General features: G+C 46.9%; 1 protein-coding gene across 3 annotated transcripts in view; it reads left to right on the top strand.

Moving 5' to 3' along the window:
• The window catches only part of LOC142591027 (uncharacterized), a 102,495-nt gene that overhangs the window by 16,092 nt on the left and 59,425 nt on the right, over positions 1-26,978 (top strand). For all 3 annotated transcript variants that reach the window (XM_075703403.1, XM_075703402.1, XM_075703404.1), the window contains exons 3-5: positions 7,943-8,125; positions 8,424-8,477; positions 24,596-24,649. In XM_075703403.1, coding sequence (XP_075559518.1) covers positions 7,943-8,125; positions 8,424-8,477; positions 24,596-24,649 — 291 coding nt within the window. The remainder of the gene's footprint in view (positions 1-7,942; positions 8,126-8,423; positions 8,478-24,595; positions 24,650-26,978) is intronic.

Genomic DNA, 26,978 nt, shown 5'->3' with positions numbered 1-26,978 from the left:
ACGGTGATTTGTGTACACGACTGAAACACAATAGCTACTAGTAGCCACCAAGGCTGCTCGTGCTACTCAGATTTTACTACATTCATTGTTTCTTGCATTTTGCCTATCTGTGCTTTCAGTTCTCTTTCATAAACAAAACAACAATAATAATGATTATTTTAGCACACTGGCTTACGTCTAAAAGCACTCCTTGCATTTTGTTCTACCAGTGGTGTAAATGTGCCTTGTTAATTTCAGCGGCTGACCAGTGAACATACCATCCATCTTTGAATTTCTGCGCTTCTAGAAGGTGGACGTTATTTTTGTTGCTGGCCCGTTGAATACACTTGGAACACATAATATATAACAGCTCCAACGCGCATATCTCACCGCACCAGTCATCCATTTGAGGTTGCCCGGCCATCATCGCGTACTACCCCTTTTTCCGCCTCGTTCTTTTATCGAGCTGCTGCAGAGTGGAACGGCCTTCACCGGGACATCGCCGTCATCGCTTCAACATCTGCTTTTAAAGATAGTGTTAGTGATCATATTAAATTCTAATTAATCTACCTTGCTTGTTCGTTAATTTATTTACAAGGAAGCCAACGGAAGGCCAAAATGGCGACACTATATCAAGCGGGCCCACGTCGTCTTCTTCCTCCTCAGTGCAGCCACACTGTGGTGGCTGTTCCATGGCATCACCCCCGGCAGTAGAAGCACCGTTCCGGTGCTTAATCTACACATCCGCGCTGAAAGGTGTGGGGTATGGCTTTAGTCTGGCCACGTGAACGATGTCACTTGCAGCCGACTATGACGATGAGAGGTTGGCGGGGATGGCTTCATACGTGACATCGGTTACTTTTCGCACCACACGGTGTGGACCAGTGTAGCGCGACAGCAGCTTTTCGGAAAAGCCCACACGTCGAATGGGTGACCAGAGATGCATCAGAGAACCCGGAGTAAAGTGCACGTCGCGATGGTGGCAATCATAGAGGCGTCTCTGATGCTCCTGCGAGGCCTCGAGACGGGTGCGGGCGAGCTGGCGCGCGTGGTCGGCGTGTGCGATCGCGTCGCGGGCGTATTCAGTGGCTGAACGTGTGGCCGAGGGCAACAAAGTGTCTAAGGGCAACGCGGGTTCTCGGCCATATGGGAGATAGAATGGTGAATAGCCAGCGGTGTCGTGACGCGATGAATTATACGCGAACGTCACATATGGTAAGTGAAGATCACAGTCGTGGTGGTCGGTCGCAATGTACTTCGAAAGCATGTCGGTGATGGTCCGGTTGAGGCGCTCCGTGACGCCGTTGGTCTGTGGGTGGTAGGACGTGCTGAACTTGTGCTTTGTCGAGCAGGCGCGGAGGATCTCCTCGACGACTGCCGACAGAAAGCTGCGGCCACGGTCAGTGAGTAATTGGCGCGGAGCACCGTGCACTAAAATGATGTGACAGAGCAGAAAGTCAGCCACGTCAGTAGCACAACTTGCCGGGAGGGCTCTGGTGATTGCGTACCGCGTAGGATAATCAGTAGCGACGGCGACCCATTTATTTCCGGAGCCCGAGAGAGGAAACGGTCCAAGAAGGTCTAGACCAACACGGAAAAAGGGTTCTGGTGGGATGTCGATCGGCTGGAGACATCCAGCTGGAGGTGTGGGGGGCTTCTTCCGGCGCTGACAGGGCTCACAAGCGGCAACGTAGCGCCGCACGGAAAGGGCGAGACCCGGCCAAGAGAATCGACGGCGTACGCGGTCGTATGTGCGCGAGATGCCCAAGTGTCCAGCCAAGGAAGCGTTGTGAACTTGTTGGAAGACAGTCGAACGCAGGTGTGATGGAATTACGAGCAGAAGGTCAAAGCCGTGTGGATCGAGGTTGCGGTGGTATAATGACCGTCCTTAAGGATGAACATCCGGAAAGAGGCGTCGCCAGGCGTTTGCTCCAGATGATCGATGAGGGCTCGTAATGAAGGATCGCGGCGTTGCTCGATGCCAATTTCAAGCAACTGGGACACAGAGAAAACGCAAGCGATGGCGTCCTCATCAACCGGTTCGCCGACAGGGTAGCGGGACAAACAATCGGCATCCTGGAGCAAGCGTCCCGTCTTGTATACCAGGGAGAATGTATATTCTTGCAGGCGTAACGCCCAGCGAGCGAGTCGTCCCGTGGGTTCCTTGAGCGAGGATAGCCAGCAAAGCGCGTGGTGATCAGTGATGACACAGTAGGGGCGTCCGTGCAAGTATGGACGAAACTTCGCAACAGCCCACAGAAGAGCGAGGCACTCGCCCTCTGTGATTGAATAATTGCGCTCGGCGAGTGATAGAAGTCGGCTGGCATAGGCTATAACGCGATCATGTCCTCGCTGTCGTTGTGCTAGCACTGCTCCTATGCCGTGACCACTGGCATCAGTTCGAACTTCCGTTGAGGCAGACGGGTCAAAGTGGGCGAGAATTGGAGGCGTGGTAAGGAGAGTAGTGAGCTGCGAAAAAGATGCGCCATCGTCAGGTCCCCAAGAAAATAGGGCGTCTTTCTTCAAGATGTCGGTAAGGGGACGTGCGATGGTCGCAAAATCCTTCACAAAGCGTCGGAAATAAGAGAACAGCCCTACGAAACTACGAACGTCCTTGGTAGACTTCGGAACAGGAAAGTTCGTAACGGCGCGAATTTTGTACGGATCAGGTCGCACGCCTCTGGCGTCCACGAGGTGTCCAAGGACGGTGATTTGGCGGCGAGTGAAGTGACATTTTGACGAGTTCAACTAGAGACCGGCGCGGCGGAACACGTCAAGAATCGCTGAAAGACGGTCTAGATGCGTGTCAAATGTGGGCGAATTACCGATGACGTCGTCCAGATAGCACAAACAGGTGGACCACTTGAACCCCTGAAGCAAAGTGTCCATCATTCTTTCGAAAGTGGCGGGCGCCTTACAGAGACCGAAACGCATCACCTTAAACTGATAAAGGCCGTCATGGGTAATAAATGCAGTCTTCTCTCGGTCCATGTCATCGACGGATATCTGCCAGTAACCGGACCGTAAGTCGATAGAAGAAAAATAGGTGGCACCGTACAGGCAGTCTAGAGCGCCATGAATACGTGGCAAAGGGTACACGTCCTTTTTTGTGATTTTTCTGAGGTGGCAATAATCTACACAAAAATGCCACGTTCCATCCTTCTTTTTGACAAGCACGACAGTAGAAGCCCAGGAACTACAGGAAGGCTCGATAATGTCCTTTGCAATCATCCTTTTGACTTCCTGTTGGATAATAGCTCGTTCGGGCGCAGAAACATGATATGGACGTCGGTAAACAGGGTTCGCATCGCCAGTGTTTATGGTTGGATGGAAACAACTGTATTATTTTTTTTATTGAATCCGGCAAATTGGACGACCCGGGCTCAGGTCTCCCATAAGGGGACTTCGAGGCCTTGCCTCGTCGCCACCACTCGGGCTTGCTGGATAGCCCACTCTTGTGTCTTGAGGTTGCAGCTGAGCAGAGCGGCGGCCCACTTCGACGCAAGAGCCTCTGGAGCTACTGCCATTGTAGCTGATGTAACACGACACTCCCACAACATGTGTGACAGCGTCGCTCTAGTTTCCTGACATAATTTGCAAAGAGCAGTCGGGTATTGCGCCGGGAAAATGTGCTGCAGTCGCACCGAACTGGGGAAGGTTTGTGTTTGCAACTGTCGCCAGGTGACTGCCTGGCGACGTTTCAGCATGGGGTGAGGGGGGGGGCAGCAACCGCCTGCCTAGCTGGTAGTGCTTGGTGATGTCATAGTACCTGACTAGGCGTTCTCGCGTGTTTTGAACCAGGAGTTCCGAACTCGAAGAGGCGGTCCTCCTTCATGCGCGTGTGCTTCTTTGTAAGTTCTCGCGCAGGGCGGTGTGCTACCTCGTTCTAGTTACGGGGGCCCTCATCGGTGGGGGTGGCGACGTGCGCTGGAAACCACATGATCGCGGTGTTATCGAACTGCTGTCCACCAGCCTTCCTTAGAATCTGGAGAGCTTCGGAGGAAATGCGCCCCCGCGCGTAGTTGCGAACTGCGGATAGTGAGTCGATAAAAACTACCTCGCAGAGGGGGTCGGTAAGTGCAAGCGCAATCGCTACCTCTTCCGCTGTTTCAGGGTATTCCGTTGAGACACTACACGCGTGCGTAAGCCGGGAGCTAACGTCTACGACTACTGCCGTGAATCGGTGTTCTCGTGTGTATTCTGCGGTGTCTACAAAGCGCGTAGTCCTCTTTCCACCCAAGGAACGCAGCAGTGCCTTGGTACGGGCCTGGGGTCGGCCCCGATTAAATTCGGGGTGCATGTTTCGAGGGATAGGGGTGACAATCAGCGTGTCGCTGAGGTCGGGTGGAATGACCTGTTTCTGACGGTGTTGGACGTGGTAGTTGAAGCCGACTTTGTGCAGGATGTACCGGCCCGTGGCTGTCAGGGACATGCGTTCGAGTTTAGATGTTCTTTGCGCATCCACGATTTCCTCAAGCGTGTTGTATACCCCCAGCTGTAGCAGACGAGCAGTGCTTGTGGACTCCGGTAGGCCAAGGGCGATCTTGTAAGTCTTACGTATAAGGGTGTTGATTTTCTCCCTTTCGGTGACATTCCAGTTGTGGAAGGCAGCCACATAAGTGATGTGACTGATTGCGAAAGAGTGTATGAGTCGCATGGCACTGTCCTCCTTCATGCGCGTGTGCTTCTTGTGGGTAGCCGCTGGAACCTTGCCTTCGATTTTGCAAATAGTTTCTATGTTTGACCCGTTGGCTGTTATATGCATGCCTAGGATGCCTATCTTCGGGACTCGGGGAATGCAGGAGCCGTCTTGCGTATAGAGGATTATGTCGTCACATTGGCGCGATTCGGCTGTAGGCTTGGGCCGGCGACGGTGGCGGTAGACGAGCAACTCCGATTTGAGTGGAGATAGTCTTGGAGGTAGGTTTCAACTGCAGAGACCGCTGCTTGTAAAGTGCATTCTATCTTACCGTCACTGCCCTTGTTGACCCACAGGGTGATGTCATCTGCATACAAGGCGCGATGGAGGCCATCGATCTCGTCGACGTAGGCCGGGAGACCCAGCATCAGGAGGATGAAAAGGAGCGGGGATATGACCGACCCTTGAGGAGTGCCGCTGCTTCCTAGTGTATTTTCGTCGGATGTCATGCTGCCGACCGCGAGGGTGACTGTGCGGCGCAACAGGAAGTCTCTGAAGCATAACTGCGAGTCGGCCTAGTTGGAACATATTCATATTTATACTTTTTGTGCGCAAACAAACAGGGACGAAGAATAGGGGCAACACAAGCGCTCGTCCTTGTGTTGCCCCTATTCTTCGTCCCTGTTTGTTTGCGCACAAAAAGTATAAATAGGAAGTCTCTGACATAGTTGTAGCTGCGCTCACCCAAGTTGAACTTGTTTATACGGCTCAGGATTGCTGCATGTGCTACATTGTCAAATGCCTTTTCCAGATCTAGGCCAAGGATGGCCCGGTCGCCACTAGTTGGGTCATTGATAATCTGGTGGTAAAGCTGGAGCACGACGTCTTGAGTGGAGAGGTGTGACCGGAAGCCTACCATAGTGGGTGGATAGGCTCCAGTGTCCTCGAGGTGGTGGTTGATGCGGGAGAGGAACGCGTGCTCCATCACCTTGCCAACGCAGGATGTGAGGGAAATGGGCCGCAAGTGATCGAGGCTGGACGGCTTGCCTGGCTTCGGTATCAGGACTGCCTTAGAGCGCTTCCACGCCTCTGGGATGCGACCTGCTCACCAGCATTTGTTGATGTATGCCGTAAGAGCGGTTATCGAGGCATCATCGAGGTTTCGTAGAGTCTTGTTCGTAACCTTATCGGGACCAGGCGCTGATTTGCCATTAAGGTCGTGGAGAGCTGTGCGGATCTCTGACTCGTGAAATTCTTCATCGAGTGGCACATTTGTATCTCCAGTGTAATCTCCGTGTTGAACATCGGGCCGTTGAGGGAAGTACTTGGCTAGCAGGCGTGTTACGAGCTGGTGATCACTCGTGGTAGCCTGTTCCTTGTGCAAAAGGCGTTGCAGGTTTGCTCGTGCTTATGCGATGGGTCACGACGGACGTTTGACCTAAGGGTCGATGGTCAAAGTCAAAAATGTCGTTACAGCCTTCGAGAACGCGGCAAAGAGATTCAGCTTGAACAGGTGTAAGGCCAGAGAAAACCATGTTCTCAATGTCGACGTCAGTGCCGTGCGATGGCGTCACGGTATGGGCTAAGCTGTGACGATCTTCCACTGTGAATGGTTCGATCTCATCATCCTGCAAAGCGCTAATTATAGCCAATCAAATCCCCTGAGGCAGAACTTGCGTAGCTAGCGCGAAATGATCAGGTGACGGGAATGAAGGGGCTGCCGGTTGTGCCGCTTTGACCTCACGACGAATGATGCGGGTCAAGTTGTCACATCGCGACGGCTGGTGGAAGAGGTCGTCACAGGATGACGTAGCAGCTGTGTTGGGAAGTCGCGTGATGTGCTGAAGTCGCGTGATGTGCTGTCTCGTATCGATGCTGGTGACGTTCGTAAACACCAGTAAATTGAAGGCGTCGTCAGCAATGCCTTTGAGGACGTGATTAACCTTATCGCCCTCAGACATGGTGGGGTCAGCCTTGGCACAAACGGCCAAAGACGTCGAGAATGTACGACACGTAGGACTCGGTCGACGTCTGTACACGTGTGGCAAGGGCTTTCTTGGCATAGACTTGGCGACCGAAAGGATTGCCAAAAAGGTCGCGGACATTGAAGAGATCTCAGCTCGAGAACTCCTCTTCGTGGCTCTGGAACCATGCAAGTGGAGCTCCGTCGAGGTAGAAAAGAACGTTTGTAATCATAATAGCCGGATCCCACCTGTGACTGGTGCTGACACGTTCGTATAGGCGGAGCCAGTCGTCAACATCAGGACTGCCGACTCCGTTGAAAACACAACGAGCCCGAAGGGGGGGGGGGGGGGGAAACGGCGACGTAGGTTTGGGCTGCAGGTGGAGACGGTTGCGTAAATGTGCCCGCCGGCAGGAGTCGCAGTTGCACTGTCGTCGTTGCGACCGCTGCGAAGCTCCATGTCGGTTACGGGTAACGTCCACCTCCACCAAATTAATGTTACCTGTAGCTGGAGCCCAATGCGATATACAATTTATTTACAAGGAAGCTAACGAAAGGCCAAAATGGCAATTAAATGTACCTCACATAAAAAAATAAAGGCACGCTAAATAGCTAGAGTCGTTAGAAAAAAAAATAACTCCTTGTGGTCGCTTGAAATCGCGATAGCGCGCTTTTACCAAAGACCTTTAACATAGCAAGTCATTTTAGAATGCCGACATCACAAGCCGTCGCAGTGGAGGGCGACGAGGGCACTGTTGCAGTTTTTGAGGACAATATACTTGGCCAAGCGATGTAGCCTTAACTGATGTTTATGGTCCAACAAGTGCTGCTATGCTGTGCGGTGATAATGTGCGGGATGATGACCGAGTGTGATTGTGGGTGAGTGCTCCCTTTCTTTCTCTCTCCCAGCTTTCCTATCACTTTACCTCCTTCTTTTATCTGTCCCCTGCGTGCAGTAGCAAACCGGAAGTGCCCCTCTGGTTAAGGCACCTGCCTTTCCCCTATCTTCTTCCTTTCTCTCTCTCTCTCTTTGAAGGAGACTTACGGTCATTCTTAAGGTAAGCAACGTTTATTTATACTATATGGGCGTTAACTGCATCGTAATGATTGTAAAACAAGACGCAATTCTGACATTCAGAAATAAGATTTCGCTCGGGAGGAATAGGTAGACCGGGAGAAAAGTTGAAGCACTGAGCATGCTCGATATGCAGCAATACGACCTTGTTATGGTTGGCCAGCAGATACGGCCAAATTAGGTTGGCACGCTTAGCATTCTACTCCTGTGTGCTAACACTAAAATATACGCCTCGTAGAACTCTTTTTTTATATTGCGATGCCATTTTTGTTTTCTCCTGATTCAGCATGCCCAGAGAAGGAAGAGCCAAGTTTCTGCCAGAGCAACGCTTTAATTCCACAATTATATTGCCCTGGCGTTGACTTACAAGACAAGTGGCAGTGTAAGAAAAGAAGTGATGGAAGGTGTGCGTGCAAAGCTAGTCTCTTCAGAAGGCTAGACGGAAAATGTGTGCCAGAGAGTGAATGTGGTAAGTAATAATGTTGCCTGCATTAAAATATTGAAACCCGCGCGCTCCCCCTGGCTAGAGAACTAGAAAAACGACTCTTGAAATTGAAGGTGTAATTTTTTGTTTTCACTTAGGTTAACTGCCACGCAACATAACGTCATAATGGAATAAAATACAAATATGTAGGCCCATTGCATAGAGATACGGCAACCGTGACTTATAAAATGTATTTACTTAATCCATTTTTGATAGTCTGCAACTTGATGACTGTTGAATTTCACACCTTTAAGAACACTTTCGCGAACTGCCTTTTTCCCAGGACCGGACCAAACTATATGGCCGCCATCCGCTGTAGACGCAGGAGCAAGTAAAGGTAAGTCCAATTCATTACTTTATGACGCTCTTTCGCTGCAATGAACCCAACTGAATAAACACCAGCTGAAGTGAGCAAGTGGGCTCTCGCAGCGTCAATAAATTTCTGAAAATGCTCGGGCGCAATGGTTAACTACATCGTTTGACATTCATTTACTTCTGTAACATTCAAAAGTTCCCGCAAATATACTCTTTTATCAATGGATATTGCCTCCTTTAGAATTAACCTACCTGCTAAAGAATTATTTTCAAATAAGAACTTTCTGGCAACATTTTGGAGTAACATACTGTAAAAATATTATACTTCCAATTTTTTTTTGCACTAAACAGTTCGTAAATGTATTTGCTGTGTTCGTCAAGAATTTTAAGTTTTGATATTCTGCAATACATGCTCGCAGCTTTCCTGCAGCACTTCCCGCCTTAGATAGCAAGGTGTATGTACAACTGGGTGAGTGCTAAGATTTCACAAAGTCGACGTACTGGCCTGGTTATGGCGTTGCGATGCGAAGCACGATACCGCGGTGTTAAATTCTTGCGGCGGCGACCGCATTCCGATGGCGACAAAATGCGAAAACGCCCTTGTACAATGCATTGGGTGCAAGTTAAACAACCCTAGGTGGTCAAAATCAGTCTATAATGATAACAGCGCGAACAAAAACGACGACAGAGTGAAAGAACGTGGGACGAGTGCAGACTCATAACTAACTTTACTGAAACACACATCAGGAAAAACGCGACACAGGCTATCACATGGTCAATCGAAGAAGGAAAAACTAGGCCACCTGGATACAGGGCCTCTGTTACCCTATCCAGATATCTAGGGAAATTGATTCCTGCTGAGAAAGCGCGATCGAAGGCTGGCTAATGCGCCTAGTGCCCCTTGGCTCAATGTGGGCTGCTTCCACGACTAATCTGGTGGATACATCAGTATGCTCACAGAAAATGCTTGTCTGTTTGATGAGAGGCTTACACTTGCATTCTCGGTAAAGGGCAGGTACGCGCGCATAATCATTATTCTTAGAGGACACTTCGTGCTCTCTAAGTCTTACATTGATGCAACGGCCGGTTTGCCTCATGTACACTTGCCCACACTTTAGGGGGAAAGGGTACACGACATTGGTAGAACAGCCTACATAATTATTAACATGATTCACATTTGCTCCTTACATTACAATTACGTTCTGCTCCACTTGTTCGCCTTTCGACCGCCAGACAAATAGCACTCAATTTTTCTGAAGCCAGAAAGGCAACCTGTACCCCCATGACGACCTGCAGCTTTCTTCAGGCCATGGGACAAGCGGTGTGCATAGGGTACAACTACGACGTTCTTCTTTATGATTTTTCCCTTGGCCTCCTCAAGTTTTTTACCCAATTAATCAACTTTTCACAGCTGCCCTTTATTAAGCTATCCCGGTACACAGCTTCCTCCAACCTGCTAATTGATGTGCGAAGGCATCACGCAAGGCGTGCCCACATGTCTTTAGTAGGGCGGCCCGAAGTACGGAGATGCAAATGGTATTTCTGACTATTATAAAATGACCTGAAGTGAAATTAAACAGGGGCTTGGCACAAGGGGGAAATATTCCCAACCGACATGGCCGTTTATAAAACCTAGTCTAAGTTGTAGATCTAAATTGTAGTTCATCTTCTTTTGGTTTCTCCGAGGTGAACCTCAAACACTCGCCAAGCGCACTGAAAAGACCCATTATTTCGTCCTCCTTGCTGGTAGAGGCGTCTCGGTCAATTAGAAGGAAAAAATTATCAACATATTTGAACATATTGATGGCAATCCCAGAAAGACGCAGTCTAATGCCATATACACCTGTGCCAAAAAAAAATGCTACTCAGGACAGGAGCCACTCTGGATCCGATACAGATACCAGCCTTCTGTTTGAAAAGCAAATCATTTTATGCAATCATTGTCGACTTCAGGTAACGTGACAAATGTTCAAGGAAACTTTCAACAGTAACACCACATTTTTGACAGAAAGTATTTCATCATTCTGCTCTCCAATGCATGTCTTGACACAACATAATTGCTTGTGAGGCAAAGGATAAAAAGATACACTATGTCCAACACTAACAGTGGAACACTTTCCTGAATTATTCGACAAGACGTATTCAATAATGCTTTCAGAATTCGCTATTACCAGGGAATTGACCAGATTAAGCGAGGCAAGCTGGCCGTGTAAAAACATGGAAACTTCGCTTTGCCAATTGTTCCTTTCTGTCACGATGACCCGGAACGGTACAGCCGGTTCGTGGGTCTTCACAGAGGAGAAAACAGTTAACTGTTTATCTTTCGCTTTCTTAACACGCTTGTATAGGCCTTCTAGGCTTAAAGGATCAAGAAGCGCTACTGCCTTTTTCTTCCCTTTCGCTACATTATCTTTCACTTCTTTAAAGTTCTTACGAATAGCCAAACTTGCCTTTTCCTGGTAAACCCCTTTAGATATCACCACAAAGGAACCTTCTTTCTCCGAAACAGTGACCCTTAACCCATTGTCAACTAGATAGTCCATTGTTTTATGCAGCAGGTGGGTTTTACAGCGCTCAGTTTTAGTCCTGATGCACACATCAATGCACTCCGACACACACCTTGGCTGAACGCTTTCATCAGCCCTATTTGCTATAGGTCTAACAATCCCCACCGGCACCAAACAGGGTTCAAAACAACGTTTGGGACCCAATCAAACAATTCCTTGTGGTGTACCGGTGGTGTGGCCTCACGGATAAGCTGCGCTTGCCCTTTTGGCTGAGCAGGCTTCATTTCACGCAGGCTCGGTCGCGTTTGAATCCACAGAAACTCCACGGTGTGATGCGTAGCCCTGCACCACTCCTTGTACGTGTCACTCAACACTTCCTCCGACGCCACTTCACACGAAGTACGAAAGCAGTCTTGGCAGAAACGCGCTTGTTGCCGCCACTCAGAGAACAAAATCTTCTCTATTCTCCAGCAAAGTCCGGATGACGGGCGTAGGAAACTGCAAACAGCCTTCACATCTGTGGAATGCGCGCCCCTATGGATCCGATACTCATCAAAGCCGATGAGTCACCGGACTTTTTGAGCAACATCATGTGCGCAGAGGAAGCTAATTTTCGCAGAAACGCCTAAGTAAATTTGCATAATACACACTATTGGAGGGACTCCAATCCACAATGGCCAAAGCACAATCCGCACCAGTACCAGTGCTTGCTCAATGTGTGGTTCTTAATTTAGCCGGTGCTATAATCGGTTCTGTCTCCGATCACACACTGAGTGGACCGCGTTACCTGAACGAAATCCTTAGAGGAGCAGTGCATGAGCAGTGCATACCAGGATGCCACCTTCGCCTCGCACAATAAACCCAGCGAAATATTGAGAATATCACGTGGCTGCGTACCCATCCTGATTATAAAGCAGCTCCCGCAGAGAGGCTGCCCCTGAGTTATTCAGAACGAATTAAAAGAAATAAAAAAAACATCGTCATCGTGCTGGAGCCTTATCTGCCGCACCCCGGCCGAATTGAGACGTCGCGCTTGGTGTTAGTTGGAAACAAGCTGTGATAGCTGGTGTGCTAGCGTACACAAATTACACGGATGTTTTTTTTTTTGCCACGAAACCTATCACCACACAAGCGAACTGACAACGTTAGTGCAAATGTATAAAGGTGTGTTTTGTTTCGTCCCAGGCGCGATTTGTTTCTGGAATGAGTAGAAGATACACATGATCCTTGCCTCGGAATCTGCAAATGGCAACCAGAGGAAGGCCGCAAATATATATATATATATATATATATATATATATATATATATATATATATATATATATATATATATCAGCCATGGAAGTGTGGGCATAGACCAAACGCATAGACCATCAGGAATTATGAAAACCAGAGTCGACACGCCCGTTTCAAGAAATGGCGATGGCTGACTACATCTTTGGGTCCGCTTTCTGTGCACGGATGTTCGATCGTTTATAGCCTCGAACACTCATGCTGGCGTGCGGCACATGGACGCCCAAGTAACAATTTCCAAGTAATCAGTTTTAAGAAATCTAGATGACTGCCTTTCAGCCGCACTATCTTAACCAGTACCAATAGTTGGGAGATAGGGACTTGCAGAGTCGCCCAGATATCTCGAATTGTGTCCTCATAAAAGCCGATGAGTCACCGGACTGTTTGAGCAACATCATGTGCACAGAGGAAGCTAATTTTCGCAGAAACGCCTAAGTAAATTTGCATAATGCACACTATTGGAGGGACTCCAATCCACAATGGCTAAAGCGCAATCCGCACCAGTACCAGTGCTTGCTCAATGTGTGGTTCTTAATTTAGCCGGTGCTATAATCGGTTCTGTCTCCGATCACACACTGAGTGGACCGCGTTACCTGAACGAAATCCTTAGAGGAGCAGTGCAGGAAGTTCTCAGCAGAGTTCCGCTGTCAACTTTTCCATATCTGTGGTATTAGCAAGATGGGGCACCCCTACACAGCAGCAGCCGACCACGAAACTAGCTGGGCGCGACTTTTCATGCGCAATAGATGGAAGGCACGGGCCTGTATATTGGCCGGCAAGGTCACCTGACCTTTCTCCACTTGATTTCTTTCTTTTGGGTTATGTGAAAGATCGTGCTTACATGATCGAGACGGAAGCCAGATTAGTTCAAGGGAAGGATACCAGATGTGTGTCGCAGAATGCCAGCGTCGGTCAACAAGAAATCCACAGAAGAGGTTATAAAACCGTCCCAGTACTGCGTAGCTGCTAAAGAATATTTTGATGACCCATCTGTTGAAGCTAACTGGGATCTGTTGAAAAACAAAGCGCACCAACTAACAGATAAATACATCCCTAAACGGAGCATTGCGACTAACCCACGTGTCCCTTGGTATAACCCTAAACTTAAGTGCTCATCTAGCAGAAAGAAATGTTTTTATCGTTTCGCTAAATTCTCGCACATTAGCTCAAGCTACGTCGTTTATCAGTTAGCCTCTGAGGCTTACGTACAAGCGCTCAAATCCGCTAAGACTAGTTTCATGTCAACAACACTTCCATCTCTGCTGAAGCACAATGTTAGAAAATTTTGGCGTCTCATAAACCCAGCATGCGACTCATTCATTTCGCTTTAAAGCCGTAATGGTGATAGCATTCCTTACTACTTATGTGCTGCAACATTAAATGATGCGTTTGTTCAAAACTTTTGCCCTGTTTCAAATGTACGGCTACCAGATCTGTACCAAGGTCATTTTTCTTTTGTGTATACTGTCTTTGATGTAACAGGTGTTGCTAAACTAATTGATTCGTTACGTAACAGGGCATCTCCTGGTCAAGGTTCGATATGCGCAAAATTTTTGAAGGATACGTCAGTATATTGTTCTATTATGCTAACGAAAATTTTCCAGCAATCACTTGACACATCTAGTCTTCCTACAGACTGGAAAATTGGGAAGGTGGTTCCGCTCCCTAACTACAGCAGTAAAACTTCACCCTTTAATTATCGCCCCATTTAGCTCACTAGCACATGCTTCAAACTACTTGAGTAGGTATTATTTAAATCATTAATTAGTTTTTTATATGATGGCTTTTTCACATCTGCACAACATGGCTTTCGTAAAACATAGTCATGTGAAACTCAGCTCTTGTCATATACTCAAAACTTACACCATATTCTTGACGAATCATCCAGCGGGGACTACCTATTCCTGGGCTTCTCCAAAGCATTCGGCAGTGTGTCATGAGCTGCTGCTGGACAAATGATGTTTTCTCAACCATGACCCTAACCTTTTTAAGTGGATTTAATCCGTCCTTTTTAACCGATTACAATTTGTTAGTACTAATGGCCATAACTCATCCTTCACTAACGTTCATTCCGGCGTTCCACAAGGGTCCGTCCTTGGTGCCCTTCTATTCCTAATTTACATTAATGATTTGGCTTTCGTTGTTTCCTCTGACATCCTTCTCTTCACCGACGACTGTGTAATTTTCCGTTAAATTAATAGCGATAGGGATACTAACACTCTCCAATCCGCCATAGTTGGTGTATCTAAATGGTGTAAAACATAGCGAATGGAACTAAACGTACAAAAATGTAAGGTAACGTGTGTAGCCCGAATCACTACCAGTCCTCTTAATTATCTTTTGAGGAACATTCCACTAGAATCCGTCACATCTTAAACATACTTAGGTGTTCATATATTATGCAATCTACATTGCAAAGTGCACACAGAAAACATTATTAACAGTGCTTACCGCATGCTAGGATACTTACGTCGCAACTTTTCCACTGTTCTGTCTTAAGTTAAACTAACACTTTACAAAACATTATTTCGACCAAAGCTTGAATACGTTGGCTCTGTCTGGCATCCTATGAATGTAAAATTATTCCCTGCCCTAGAACACCATCAGAATAACTTGACTCGTTTCATTCTTGACTCGTTTCAAGCCAGCCTTTCCCACCCATCTCTACTCACGCGTCGAAAACTTAGCCGCTTGAATTTCTTTCACAACATATAATACCATACCGTTCTTCACGATTAATTTAATCTATTACCGCAATAAAAGTTCTATCGTATTGATCATCGCCTTAGGGTAGCTATTCCATTTTGTAAAACAAAAACTTTTTCCGAATCTTTTTTTTGCGCATAGTAATCGAGTGGAACCACCTTCCTCTTAACATTGCGCCTATTATTAACAAACAACATTTTCACGAGGCACTAACCACCATTGTTTAAGTTGATGCCTGTTTGGAATTGTTATTGTAGCTCAGTGTACCTTGTCGTTTTATTTATTATTGCATTTTTCCGACTCCCTTCAGTAATGCCATTGGCATTGAGGGTAAATGAATAAATAAAAATAAATAAAAAATATTCGAACACGCCCTTTGGGCAACAGCTGGTGTTTTACGAAACTTACAAATTCGTAGATAATAAGGGTATGCTAAAATCTGATGTTTTTTTTAAATTTTGTTCAGACATCCTGATCGCCAATTCCGCTCATATACAAGCGGTACATTCACTTTCTTGAACGCAATGGCTTTGCCTTTTCTCTACACAGGAGTCGCGTCCCAGTCTTTTTGTTTAGCTTTTATTTTTTTTCAATAACCTGTTTCAGCAGCACCTATGCACTATCATGAAAAATAAAACCGTCGCTTTAATTTGGCTTTGGTCCGAAGCAAGATTTTGGTGCAAAATATAGCTTCGCGCGCACTCTTTCGATGAGGCGCGAAGAAAAGCCGGGATTTTGAAACATTCTATGCCTGTTACATTGCTTATCGCATTTCGTCTGTGGTCAGAGCGGCACTTCGGCCGCGTTAATTACCAAGAGCTTTTGCTATCAATGTGAACAAAGCACTTTCCAAGAAGAATAATAAGTGTAACGTACAAATGAGAGGAAGGATTAGCTGCGAAGCCAAGAAACATACTGTGGGTGCGCCTCCCGCACAATTATCAAGGTGATGCACTGTATCTGAGGGTTCACAACAGACAATAGAGTTGCTTTTGATCAGCTTATTTCAGGGCGCTGCTTTATCATGCTGGTGAGAGCGCACTCAAGTGATATTTCTCATACTTCATGATGTTTTTTTGCCAGTCGGAAAAAAGTGCACGCAATTAGTGCGTGTCAGTAGGTGTCATTTTCGGTGCCTCCAAATGCCTGAGTTATACATTGAAATTTGGGACAGTACTTCTCGAGTTAGATAATTACTTGCAATTACCGAATCAAATTTCTGTAACGAAAGTATTGCTGGTGGCTACTCCACTGTACTGGAAGCTACATGCACTAGGTTTTCTTCGAGTAACGCAACTGTTGTTTTTTAAGTCTTAGTGCATGACAGTTGGGGAACATTGCATAATTCACTCAGTAACCGGAATGAGGCGAAGCCGGATGCACTCGAAATCATAATCAATGGAAGTGATGCGCAACAGCGCTTATGCTCGGTGTCACAGAAAAATAAAGAGAGAGAGAGAAAGGCAGCAGTTTCGCCGGAAAGGCGAAGCAGTATTAGTGATAGCCAAGTATGCGACAATTATGCGAAGGAAGATTGCACCACCGAGAGAACTCAGGCTGTGAAATTGAACTGTATCCTACTATGACGTCTTGTATATACTCATAATGCCGTCACTTCAACGCTCAATTCTGTGAGGTCACACAAAGTATCTTCAAGTGCATATATATATATATATATATATATATATATATATATATATACACATATATATATATATATATATATATATATATATATATATATATATATATATATATGTATATATATATATATAATGGGGTTGGGAAGCTGGTCTGGCCCCAGCTCCCTCCCCCCCCCCCAAAGATATGAAAACTCTCCTGCCTATGGCACCAATGGTCGTTTCTCGGACCGTCAATGCTCGCACCATGAATTTTGGTGCCATTAAACTTCGGTGTCATAACACCGGGCGATGAATTTTCAGGTAACGCCGGAAAATGGCTTATTCGACCAAGGAGGCATTCGTCTTAAAATTCCCTGCAACTTTTTTCTTGTGCTGTGCAGATGCACGGCAAATAAGGGCTTCACAACTGCGCCACCAAATCGCAAAGTGTTCGCCGAGCACGATGCGGGAACCCAGCTACAGTACGCACCCATACGTCAGGCATTTTGGCAACGGCGACACGCTGTATTAATGTAATGCTCCAATTCTAGTGATGTTTACGTCACCTGCAGTAATGCAAAGCTGGGTGCGGTCGTAATTTTATGACGTGTATTATGGCGTATCAAAGAGAGTAGTCATTAAAATATCAGCAGCATAAGGACAAGCGGTAGTTTAAAAAGAAACTGATGTAAGTCGTGCGTGCTAAGCTGCTTTGTTCAGAAGAATAGGCAGACAATGCGTGCCCGACAGTGAATGTGGTAAGCAGTCCAGCTCTCAGCATTTAAATATTCGACTCTTTCCTCCCCCTCCCCCACGCTTGAGGGCTACAAAGAGGTCTCTTAATATTAAACACGTACATGTTTTGTTTTTCACTTCGGTTGCCACGCTGCATAACGCCATAATGTGATTAGATGCAAGCATTCAAGCCCGTTTGATAGAGATACTACAACAGTGACTTATATAATGTACATAACCAAACACGTGAGGGAACAGGGCCCCAATGGACCGCGTACTCCGACTTACAGGATTGCTTTTGTGCCGCTCGATGTCTCTAAGAATTTAAATTCTGTGCACGGACAGATTCTTAGCACCTACCTTGGTAATGTGGCTTCAAAAGGAATTAACGAAGTGCGCTTCAACACCAAGAAAAATGTAGTCACAGTAGAAGTAGCGACGCAGGCCGCCCTAGAAAAATTGAAAACCGTTCACATACCAGGACACATAGAAGTCCAGTCGTTCATCGTGCACAGTGGTAGCACTAGGGCAGGTGTTATCTCCGATGTCGTCATTGACATCAGCGACGAAGAGCTACAAAGGCTTTTGTCTTCAACAGTGAAGGTCATCAATTTTCACCCCTTCGGTCGCTCGACGAGCGTCAAGCTGTTTTTCGAGGGGGACATGCTATCTGATCATGTCAAGGTGGGCTACGTGAGACACCCGGTGCGTCCTTATGTCCCCCGACTATTGCAATGTCACAAGTGCCTAAAGCTAGGACATGTCAGCGCTGTCTGCACAGGCCAGGCGGCATGCCTCCGCTGTGCCGGCAGCCATGACGTATCTTCATGCACAGTAAGACAAACGAAGTGCTCGAATTGCAATGGACCCCACGATGCCAATTCCAAGGATTGTCCTAAACAGAAAAAGGAGAAAAAATACCTAAACAAATGTGCAAGACAAGTATGTCCCACAAGGAGGCGGCAGCGGCAGTGCAACACCGAAGGAGACGAACGTGTCATCGGCGTGGACAAGCTGTAGGTCCAGACGTGAGCTTCCTGGCTCCAATTCCGCAGGTCCAGCAGAAGGTAATTGAATCGGCATCGATAGATAAACCATTGCTTCAAGCGAGCCGCGTAAGCCCGGAACCGAATGTATGGCCACGCTTACCGCCGCGCTCACGGGCCTCAGACTGTCAGCGCGAGCAAGGACAGTGCACTCAGATATCGCCATCGGACTCTGTCATCAAATCCATGCTGTGACAAATAATCGCCGCCCTCCAGCTGCTACTCTCCGATTTAAATACGCCCGCGGCACTAACAGCGGCAAAAATTATGAACGCTATAGACAGTCTCTTCGCTACGCTGCAGTAACTGATACCTCTGCCCGCGAAGATGACTGTGCTGTGCTGTGAAGTGTACGCGTACGCATTACACAGAAACATTGTGCTGTGCAGCCCTCATCATATCCACCATACCACCACCTTCCTTCCTCTTCACATCCTATCTCTGTCATTCCCCAAACCCCTTCCCCAGCGTGGAGTAGCAGGCTAGAGGCATTTCACTCAGGCTGACCTCTCCACCTTTCTGCCATTAAATATTCCCTCTATATATAATGTGTTCTCCTTAATCCATTCTCCATAGTATTCAACTTGGTTACTATTCCATTTCATAACTTTAAGAACACTGGTAAATTTCCGCGCAGGGGCGTCTGCATGGGTAGGCGTTTGGTGTGTTGCGGCACCACGTACCCGAGCACACGAGGGTTGGACCCTCCCGCGTATAGCCGTGCGCGGCTTAACCGTGTCTGGGGAAAGGGGGATCCTGGAGGTTGAGCCGATGCTGGGGTCTGGACCTTTAAGGCCCCCCGGCGGAGGCAACACACCTCTTTGGCCTCTTCTTCACATAGACGGCACCTCCAGACTGACCAACATGGAGGAAATCGGCAGTCGCCTTTTCCTGTCCTCCTCTCCAATCTTCGTCTTTTTCTCCCACTTTCCCATCTTTCCTGTCTTATCTTCACTTCTTATTACTTCCCTATTTCCTGGCGGCGAGGGTTAACCGTGTGTAATATATTAAACCTTGGGTATATACGTTAGGTTATAGTGGCGCTGTATAGCTGGCGTCTGCAGGTTTCTTGGAACCTCTAGCGTCCCTTTGTTGGGCTCCGTGGTGGGTGGCTACCACCGCCGCCGAATTTTGAAACCATCCAATGGCAGAAGCGTTCCCGCGACTTTCAGATTGGTCTCTGAAAAGAGGTCGCACCGAAGCAACTTTCCAGTTCTTTTTAAAACCAAGCGAAGACACATTTCCGAAATACCATGTTCTTCATAGTGAAGGCAACACCACCTTTAGCAAACTGTCACCATTCACAGTATCGAAATGCCTAGCAAACACAATTGAATCGGGTTACAAGGCCTCAAAGATGGCTAGCGGAGACCTCCTCCTTGAACTGACCAAGAAAAGTCAACTAGAAAAGCTCGCCGAACTCACCAATATCGGTGACATCAAAGTAACAATCTCTCCACACCGCTCAGTCAACACTAGCAGGGGAGTTATATCTGAAGAAGACTTCTTGAACCTCAGCGACGAAGAGCTACTCGAAGGATTTCAGGAGCAAAACGTAATTAAGGTTCACAGAATAACACTACGACGAAATGACCAACAGATCCCGATGAAACATGTGATTGTGACGTTTGGCAGTAGCACTGTCCCTAGTTCTCTCGACGCAGGATATCTGAAAATCAACGTCAGGCCGTACATACCCAACCCAAGGAGGTGTTTCAAGTGCCAGAGGTGCGGGCATGCATCTCAATCATGCAGAGGAAAGGAAACATGCGCGAAGTGCAGTGCCAACGACCATGCATCTGACAACTGCAATGCTCCCGCACAATGTGTCAATTGCAAGGGCGATCATCCTGCTTACTCGCGGAGCTGCCCTTGCTGGAAAAGAGAAAAAGAAATAATTGCAATCACAGTAAAGGAAAATATTTCATTCTACGAAGCGAGGAAAAGACTAGGGCACTTACCTCAAACAAGCTGTGCCAGTGTGACGCGGCAGGGGGCAGCGTCGCACCGGCCTCAGGAATCTACAGGGTCCACGTCCGGTACCCCTGTAGACACCCCAACCGCCCCCTTGGTGGCTGCAGCCAGTGCTGCTCCATCAGCAACGAAGACGGCCCAGCAGACCACAGTGCCGCAGGGCCCGAAGTTGAACCGTACTCCACGGCCCGAGACGCGCGTCTCAGCGCCTGGCTCTCGATCGTCCAGCGCCTCGGAAAAGGGGATGGAGGTGGATCCGAAAACCCCTGCGTCATTCACGCCAAAAGAACAGCGCTCATCTGAGCGCTCCAAAAAGGACAAAGTCCTTATAACTATACAGAAAACGGGACAGGCAACCTGAACGGTTACCGCCCATTAAACGTGTACTGTCTCATACCGCATGTCGCCTTTAACATTTAGGTTTCCCAACATCAGTGCATTTTTCATTTTACAACCATGGCTTTCATTGTACACTGGAATTGCAGAGGTCTTATACACAATATAGGTGACATCAAAGACATTATCAACACTTTTTCGCCAATTGCAGTGTGTCTTCAGGAAACGAATCTTGGCCCAAAAATAGTAACATTCTCATAGGTTTCACCGTTGTCCGAAGGGACCGCGAACACTCTAGCCGTTTGTCAGGAGGAGTCGCCATAGTCGTTCAGGGCGGCACCCCTACACGAAATGTTCAGCTGAGTACTTCTTTCGAGGCTGTTGCCGTCACCGTTCTATCACATAAAACCATCACCATCTGTTTACTCTACATCCCACCCCATACTCACTTTACTACTAGACAACTGGAAAATCTATTACACCAGTTGCCGGAGCCTTTTATTCTAGTAGGAGATTTTAATGCCCATTGTAGCCTCTGGGGCAGCGATAGAACAGACCAAAGAGGGCAGGTAATCGAAGATTTTATTTTGTCTAACAGCATATGTCTTTTAAACTCGGGTTCACCAACATATTTCTCACCAAGCTCACGCAAATTTAGCTGTCTAGATTTAGCCTTCTGCTCACCGTCTGTTTTTACCGATTTTAAGTGGGAAGTCTTGGACACTTCATATGGAAGTGATCATTTGCCGGCATTTATCAAGCTAACATCGCCATTACCTACCATAAACTCTAATCCACGCCGCTGGAAAACACATCTTGCCGACTGGCCTCTTTTTCTGAAATATGCAACACCAAAGAAGTCCTTTTAAATGAACTCAGCGTAAATGAAATTAATGAGAACTCCACTGCGGTTTTAATTTCAGCGGCAGAAAAATCAATACCTCAAACGTCCAACCTTGTGCGGAAAAAACATTTCCCTCGGTGAACTCCTGAGTGCACAGAAACAAAGAAGCTTCAAAATAGGGCCTGGGGTATGTTACGAAGACACCCCACATATACTAACCTTTTATGCTTTAAACAGGCCAAAGCCAAGGCACGATTAATCAGAAGGCAGGCAGAAAAATCATCGTGGAAGAAATACGTATCGTCCATAAACAGTTCAGTCACGTCTAAACGCATGTGGGAACTGTTACTTACAAGTCCAGACACACAGACAACAATACAAGAACAGGCAGATATAATTGGCGAACATTTCCGTGATGTATCCAGTTCAGCAAATTATACAAAAGAATTCTTACAGTACAAACAGTCTGCTGAAAAACAGAGGCTGCCGACTACTGGGGCATTAAACGAACCGTACAATTCCCCCCTCACACAACAAGAAATAAACAGAGTCCTTTCTGCAGGGAAAAACACAGCGCCAGGACACGACCGTATTCACTACGCCATGCTGGCTCATCAATCCCAGGCATCTGTAGAAGCTCTCCTTAAGTTTTTCAACATAATCTGGGAATCAGGTACAATGCCCGAAGAGTGGAAAAAAGCCATAGTAGTTCCATTTCTAAAAGCCGGTAAATCCCCAACATCCGCAAGCAGCTACAGACCCATTGCCCTCACGAGCTGCTTGGCAAAATCATAGGAAAGCATTATCAATATCAGACTCTCATTTATTTTAGAATGAAGAAACCTCATAGACCGTCACCAGTGTGGATATAAAAAGGGTTGTTCAACTACTGACCATCTTGTCCGTCTTGAACATGAAATTCGACATGCATTTTACACAAACAACACTGTCATGCAGTTTTCTTCGATTCAGAAAAAGCCTATGATACCACATGGAGATATGGAATTTTAAGAGACCTGGCTGACCTCGGCATCCGTGGTAAAATGCTGAATTGCCTAACTGATTTCATGTCTAATAGAACATTTCAGGTACGTCTGGGTACAGTTCATTCTAATACATTTACGCAGGAAAATGGCGTTGCGCAAGGCTGTGTTCTCAGCACGACGCAGTTTATAGTAAAGATGAATTCAGTTAATAAGATTATACCGTCGTCTCTTATGCACTCTGTTTACGTAGACGATCTCCAAGTGGCTTGCCGTGCTTCAAATTTGACAACCTGTGAAAGGCAGCTTCAAATGACAATAAACAAACTTACACAATGGGCCAACAAAATGGTTTCCGTTTCTCCACACAAAAAACAGTTACTGTTTTTTTCTCTCAGAAACGAGGGCTACACAGCGATCCAGTCCTAAAACTGAATGACACCATACTGCCGGTGAAGCAAGACCATAAGTTTTTAGGAGTAACCTTTGACACCAAACTTAACTTCCTAACTCACATAAAAGCACTAAAGATTGAAGCAAGTACAGCTCTAAATATCCTTAAAATGTTGTCTCATAAGCACTGGGGTTCCGACCGAACGTGCCTTTTACGTGTTTACCGGTCTCTTGTGCGTAGCCTTTTAGACTACGGCTCCGTGGTTTACGGCTCAGCCAGACAGTCCTACATCCAACGACTTGATCCGGTACATAACCTTGCACTGCGACTGGCAAGTGGTGCCTACCGAACTTCACCTATCCCAAGTTTATACGTCGAGTGTAATGAACCCTCCTTACAGCAGCGCAGAGCATTCCTCACTTTTTCCTACGTACTCAGAATTCAGTCTTCACCACAACACGTATGCTATAACATCCTCACACAATGCAACACACACTTACACTACACAAATAAACCGAACACGATTAGGCCACTTGTCCTGCGGTATGAGCAATACTGTCGGGACTATGACATTCCCCACGAAGTCCTCCAGGATGCCAAGAAACCACAACGGTTGGCCCCGTGGTACGATTTCACACACTTATGTGATTGGACGTTAACACATCTAAAGAAAAGAGACATCCCACACGAACACATTATACAAGAATTCCGTGCACTTCAGGACAAATATCGAAATAAGATGCACTGATTACACTGATGGCTCGAAAACAAAAGATCACGTGGGTGTGGGGGCCGTAACGGAAAAATGGGAAACAAGTATTCGATTACCACAACATGCCTCTGTCTACACAGCCGAAGTATACACAATATGGACTGTGGTTAAAAAGAGCATCGCTGACAAACACGAAAACAGCAATATACACTGATTCATTAAGCACTCTGAAGGCTCTACACGCGAAATCCGAACGTGAACCCCTGATAGGGGACATTTTAAACATGGTAACATTAAACAAATACGGCCGGTCAATTAGGTTTTGCTGGGTACCAAGCCATGTCGGTATACCGGTAAATGAAGCAGCGGATAGGTGTGCATCAATGGCAGCGCGCAAATACATAACAAACACGGCGCTTCCATATCGGGATAGTATCACGGCGATCAGGAAGGCCTTGACGGCCAAATGGCAACAGACATGGGACCATTGCTTAAGCAACAAGCTACATCTTATTAAACCCGTAATTGGTGAGTGGAAGTCGTGCACTCACCAGCAACGGTTCTATGAGGTTATCCTGTGTCGACTTCGGATCGGACACACACATTTAACACACAACTTTCTCCTCCGTAAAGAAAACCCGCCGATTTGCGAAAAATGCAATCAACCTCTTACAGTAATAAATATCATTATAACATGTCCACAGTTTGAAACACAGCGACGGAAGCTTTTACACGACCTATATAATTTAAATACGCCTTTACACCCTGCCCTATTACTGGCAGATGACCCACTAGTGCCATTTACTAACCTATTCCACTCTTTAGAGACACCTGGTTATTTACGCGAACTATAATATAATGCAGGTTTGCCTGCTTTAACCTTTCGTTTCCTTTTGTCTTGTGACTGGCGCAGCATGGCCTTAGTTCCCTTTGTGCCATTAAACCCCAACTAACCAACTAACCAACTGGTAAATTTCCTTTGTCGCAGGACAGGACCAAAGTGTAGCGAACCCATCCACTGGAGAAGCAGGAGACGATCAAGGTGAGTATGATCCATTACCTTATGACGATCTTTCGCTGCCATGTTCACAACCTAAGATACAGCATCTGAGCTGAGCCAGTCGGTTCTCGCAGCGCCATAAAGTTCCTAATCAAGCCCGGACCTAAATGTAAACTACATCGTTTCACATGCAGTTACTTAAGTAATACTGAAAAGAATCGATAAGTATGCTCGTTTATCGATGGATGTTGCCTACTTTAGAACTGACCCTCCTGCTAAGGAATCGTTTTCAAATGAGAATTTTGGGTAACATTTAGGAGTAACATGTAAAAGTATGACACTTCCAATTCGTATTTTTTGCTAAACACTTCGTAATACAGTTTGTTTTGTTCGTCAAGAATTTTATGATTTAGTGAAAGTTTATAAAGTTTACTGAAACACACACCAAGGTATTGAATAGCGGCGAATGCCCATTCTCACATATCCAAGGAATGAAGTGTGTCGGACGCTTGATTTTGAACCGCATTCCATCAACACAGGTGTGCAATGCTCTTTCCAATAAACTATGAGCTACGGAGGGCCGTGGAAAGAAACTTAGAAATTGTATCATGAAAAATTTACGAGATACTACAATGGTATTTATTTGAGATACCGATACAAGATACCAGCAGATTATAGTATCCAATCAATATGATTGTTTCTAGCTTAACCTGTCTCCGTACATTCCGAAAGGAGGAATAAACTTTATTAGTTGAAATGAGCCGACGGTAAAATCGTCCGAGGTGGGCGGCGTCCCTAGTCCAGGATGCCATGGGCCTGAGCTGATAGCTTGGCCCTGCTCACCAGGCGATGCTGGTCTTCAGAGGTCGAGCTTGTCAGCTGTGCCTCCCACTGCTCGACGGTTGGTCCGGTGATGGGCGGTGTCGATGGGTTTTGTTGACATTTCCATGCCATGTGGTAGAGGGTGTTGAGCATAGAGCAGAAGGCGCATTTGTGAGTATAGCTCGTAGGATACATGGCGTGTAGCAGGGTGCCGTGCGGGAATGTGCCGGTCTGTAGTCTTCGGAAGATCACCGCCTCTTCTCTTGTGAGCTGGGGATGCGGGGGTGGATACATCCTTCTACCCAGTCTGTAGTGGCTCAGGATATCGGCGTATCTTTTCGGGACGCTATCTTGTTGGTCTACCGGTGCTCGTGCACCTGGTGGGATAGCCCGGAGAATGTGATCTCGGGCAGCGGCATTAGCCGCTACATTACCCGCCAGGGACTCGTGTCCCGGGGCCCAGACAATGTACACTTCAGGAAAATTGTCTTGTATTTCAAGGATGCTCAGGGCTTGTTTGGAAATGCGGCCCTTTTGGTAATTTCTACATGCTGTTTGTGAGTCGGTGATAATTGTGATTAGATCTTCCTCTCGCTGTCCCGTAGTGGCCGCCAAGGCTATCGCCGTTTCTTCCGCGCAGTCGATGTCTGGAGTGCTTACCGAGGTCGCTACTACCTCTTGTCCTTGAACGTTGATCACGCTGATAGCGTGGGCCGCTCTGTTCTTGTACTTTGCCGCGTCGGTGTATCGGACTTCTTCTTGTTTTGGTCCTTCGTAGGCCTTACAGTAGAGCTTTTACTCTCGCTCGCCTCCTTTCTCTGTGGTATTCAGGGTGCATGTTTCTCGGGATGTTGGCCACCGTGATTTTCTCCCTCAGGGATAGGGGAACCCGCTGTTTTGTGGACTCATATTCGACTGGGTAGCCCAGTCTTATTAGTGTGTCCCTACCCGTGCTGGTGAGCTTGAGTCGCTCTATCTGGCTCGTCTTGTGGGCCTCTACTAGTTCCTCCCAAGTATTGTGGATGCCGAGGCTGAGTAGCTTCTCCGTCGACGTCGTCGGTGGTAGCCCCAGTGCCAGCTTGTAGGTCTTTCGTATTAGGGTGTTCAATTTGTCTCTCTCGCTGTTCTTGAGACCCAGGTACGGGGTGCCATAAGTGACTCTGCTGATAATTCTTACTATAGCAGGCGGTTTTTTAACTTCAACAGAAATTGTAAAATTTTTTTGTTATACCCAGGCTGTTCCAGCTGATTCGGGTCAAACATTCTAAAATCTTCGTGCTAGGTACAACAATGCAACCAACTTTAAGGCCAACTGTAACGAAATTTTCGACCGCGTAAAGTGCCCAGTTTTGGACAACTTAGGCATGGAGTAGCCTCTGTGCGAAACCTTGCGCTTGAAAACAGGTCAATGTGTCACAAAAATGGTCGTAAATATAGGTGTTTCTCCTGCCGAAATTGAAGAAAGAAAGCGCTGCCGTTACGGTTCGGTGGAAGTGACGTAAACTGAACAATGCGGAGAACCAGTGTCTGAGCTATCTGTATTGCCTAG

This window comes from Dermacentor variabilis, chromosome 8 (genome assembly GCF_050947875.1).
Source record: "Dermacentor variabilis isolate Ectoservices chromosome 8, ASM5094787v1, whole genome shotgun sequence".
NCBI lineage: Eukaryota > Metazoa > Arthropoda > Arachnida > Ixodida > Ixodidae > Dermacentor > Dermacentor variabilis.
Note: the sequence above shows the minus strand (reverse complement) of the source record. Positions and strands in the feature narration are given on the sequence as shown.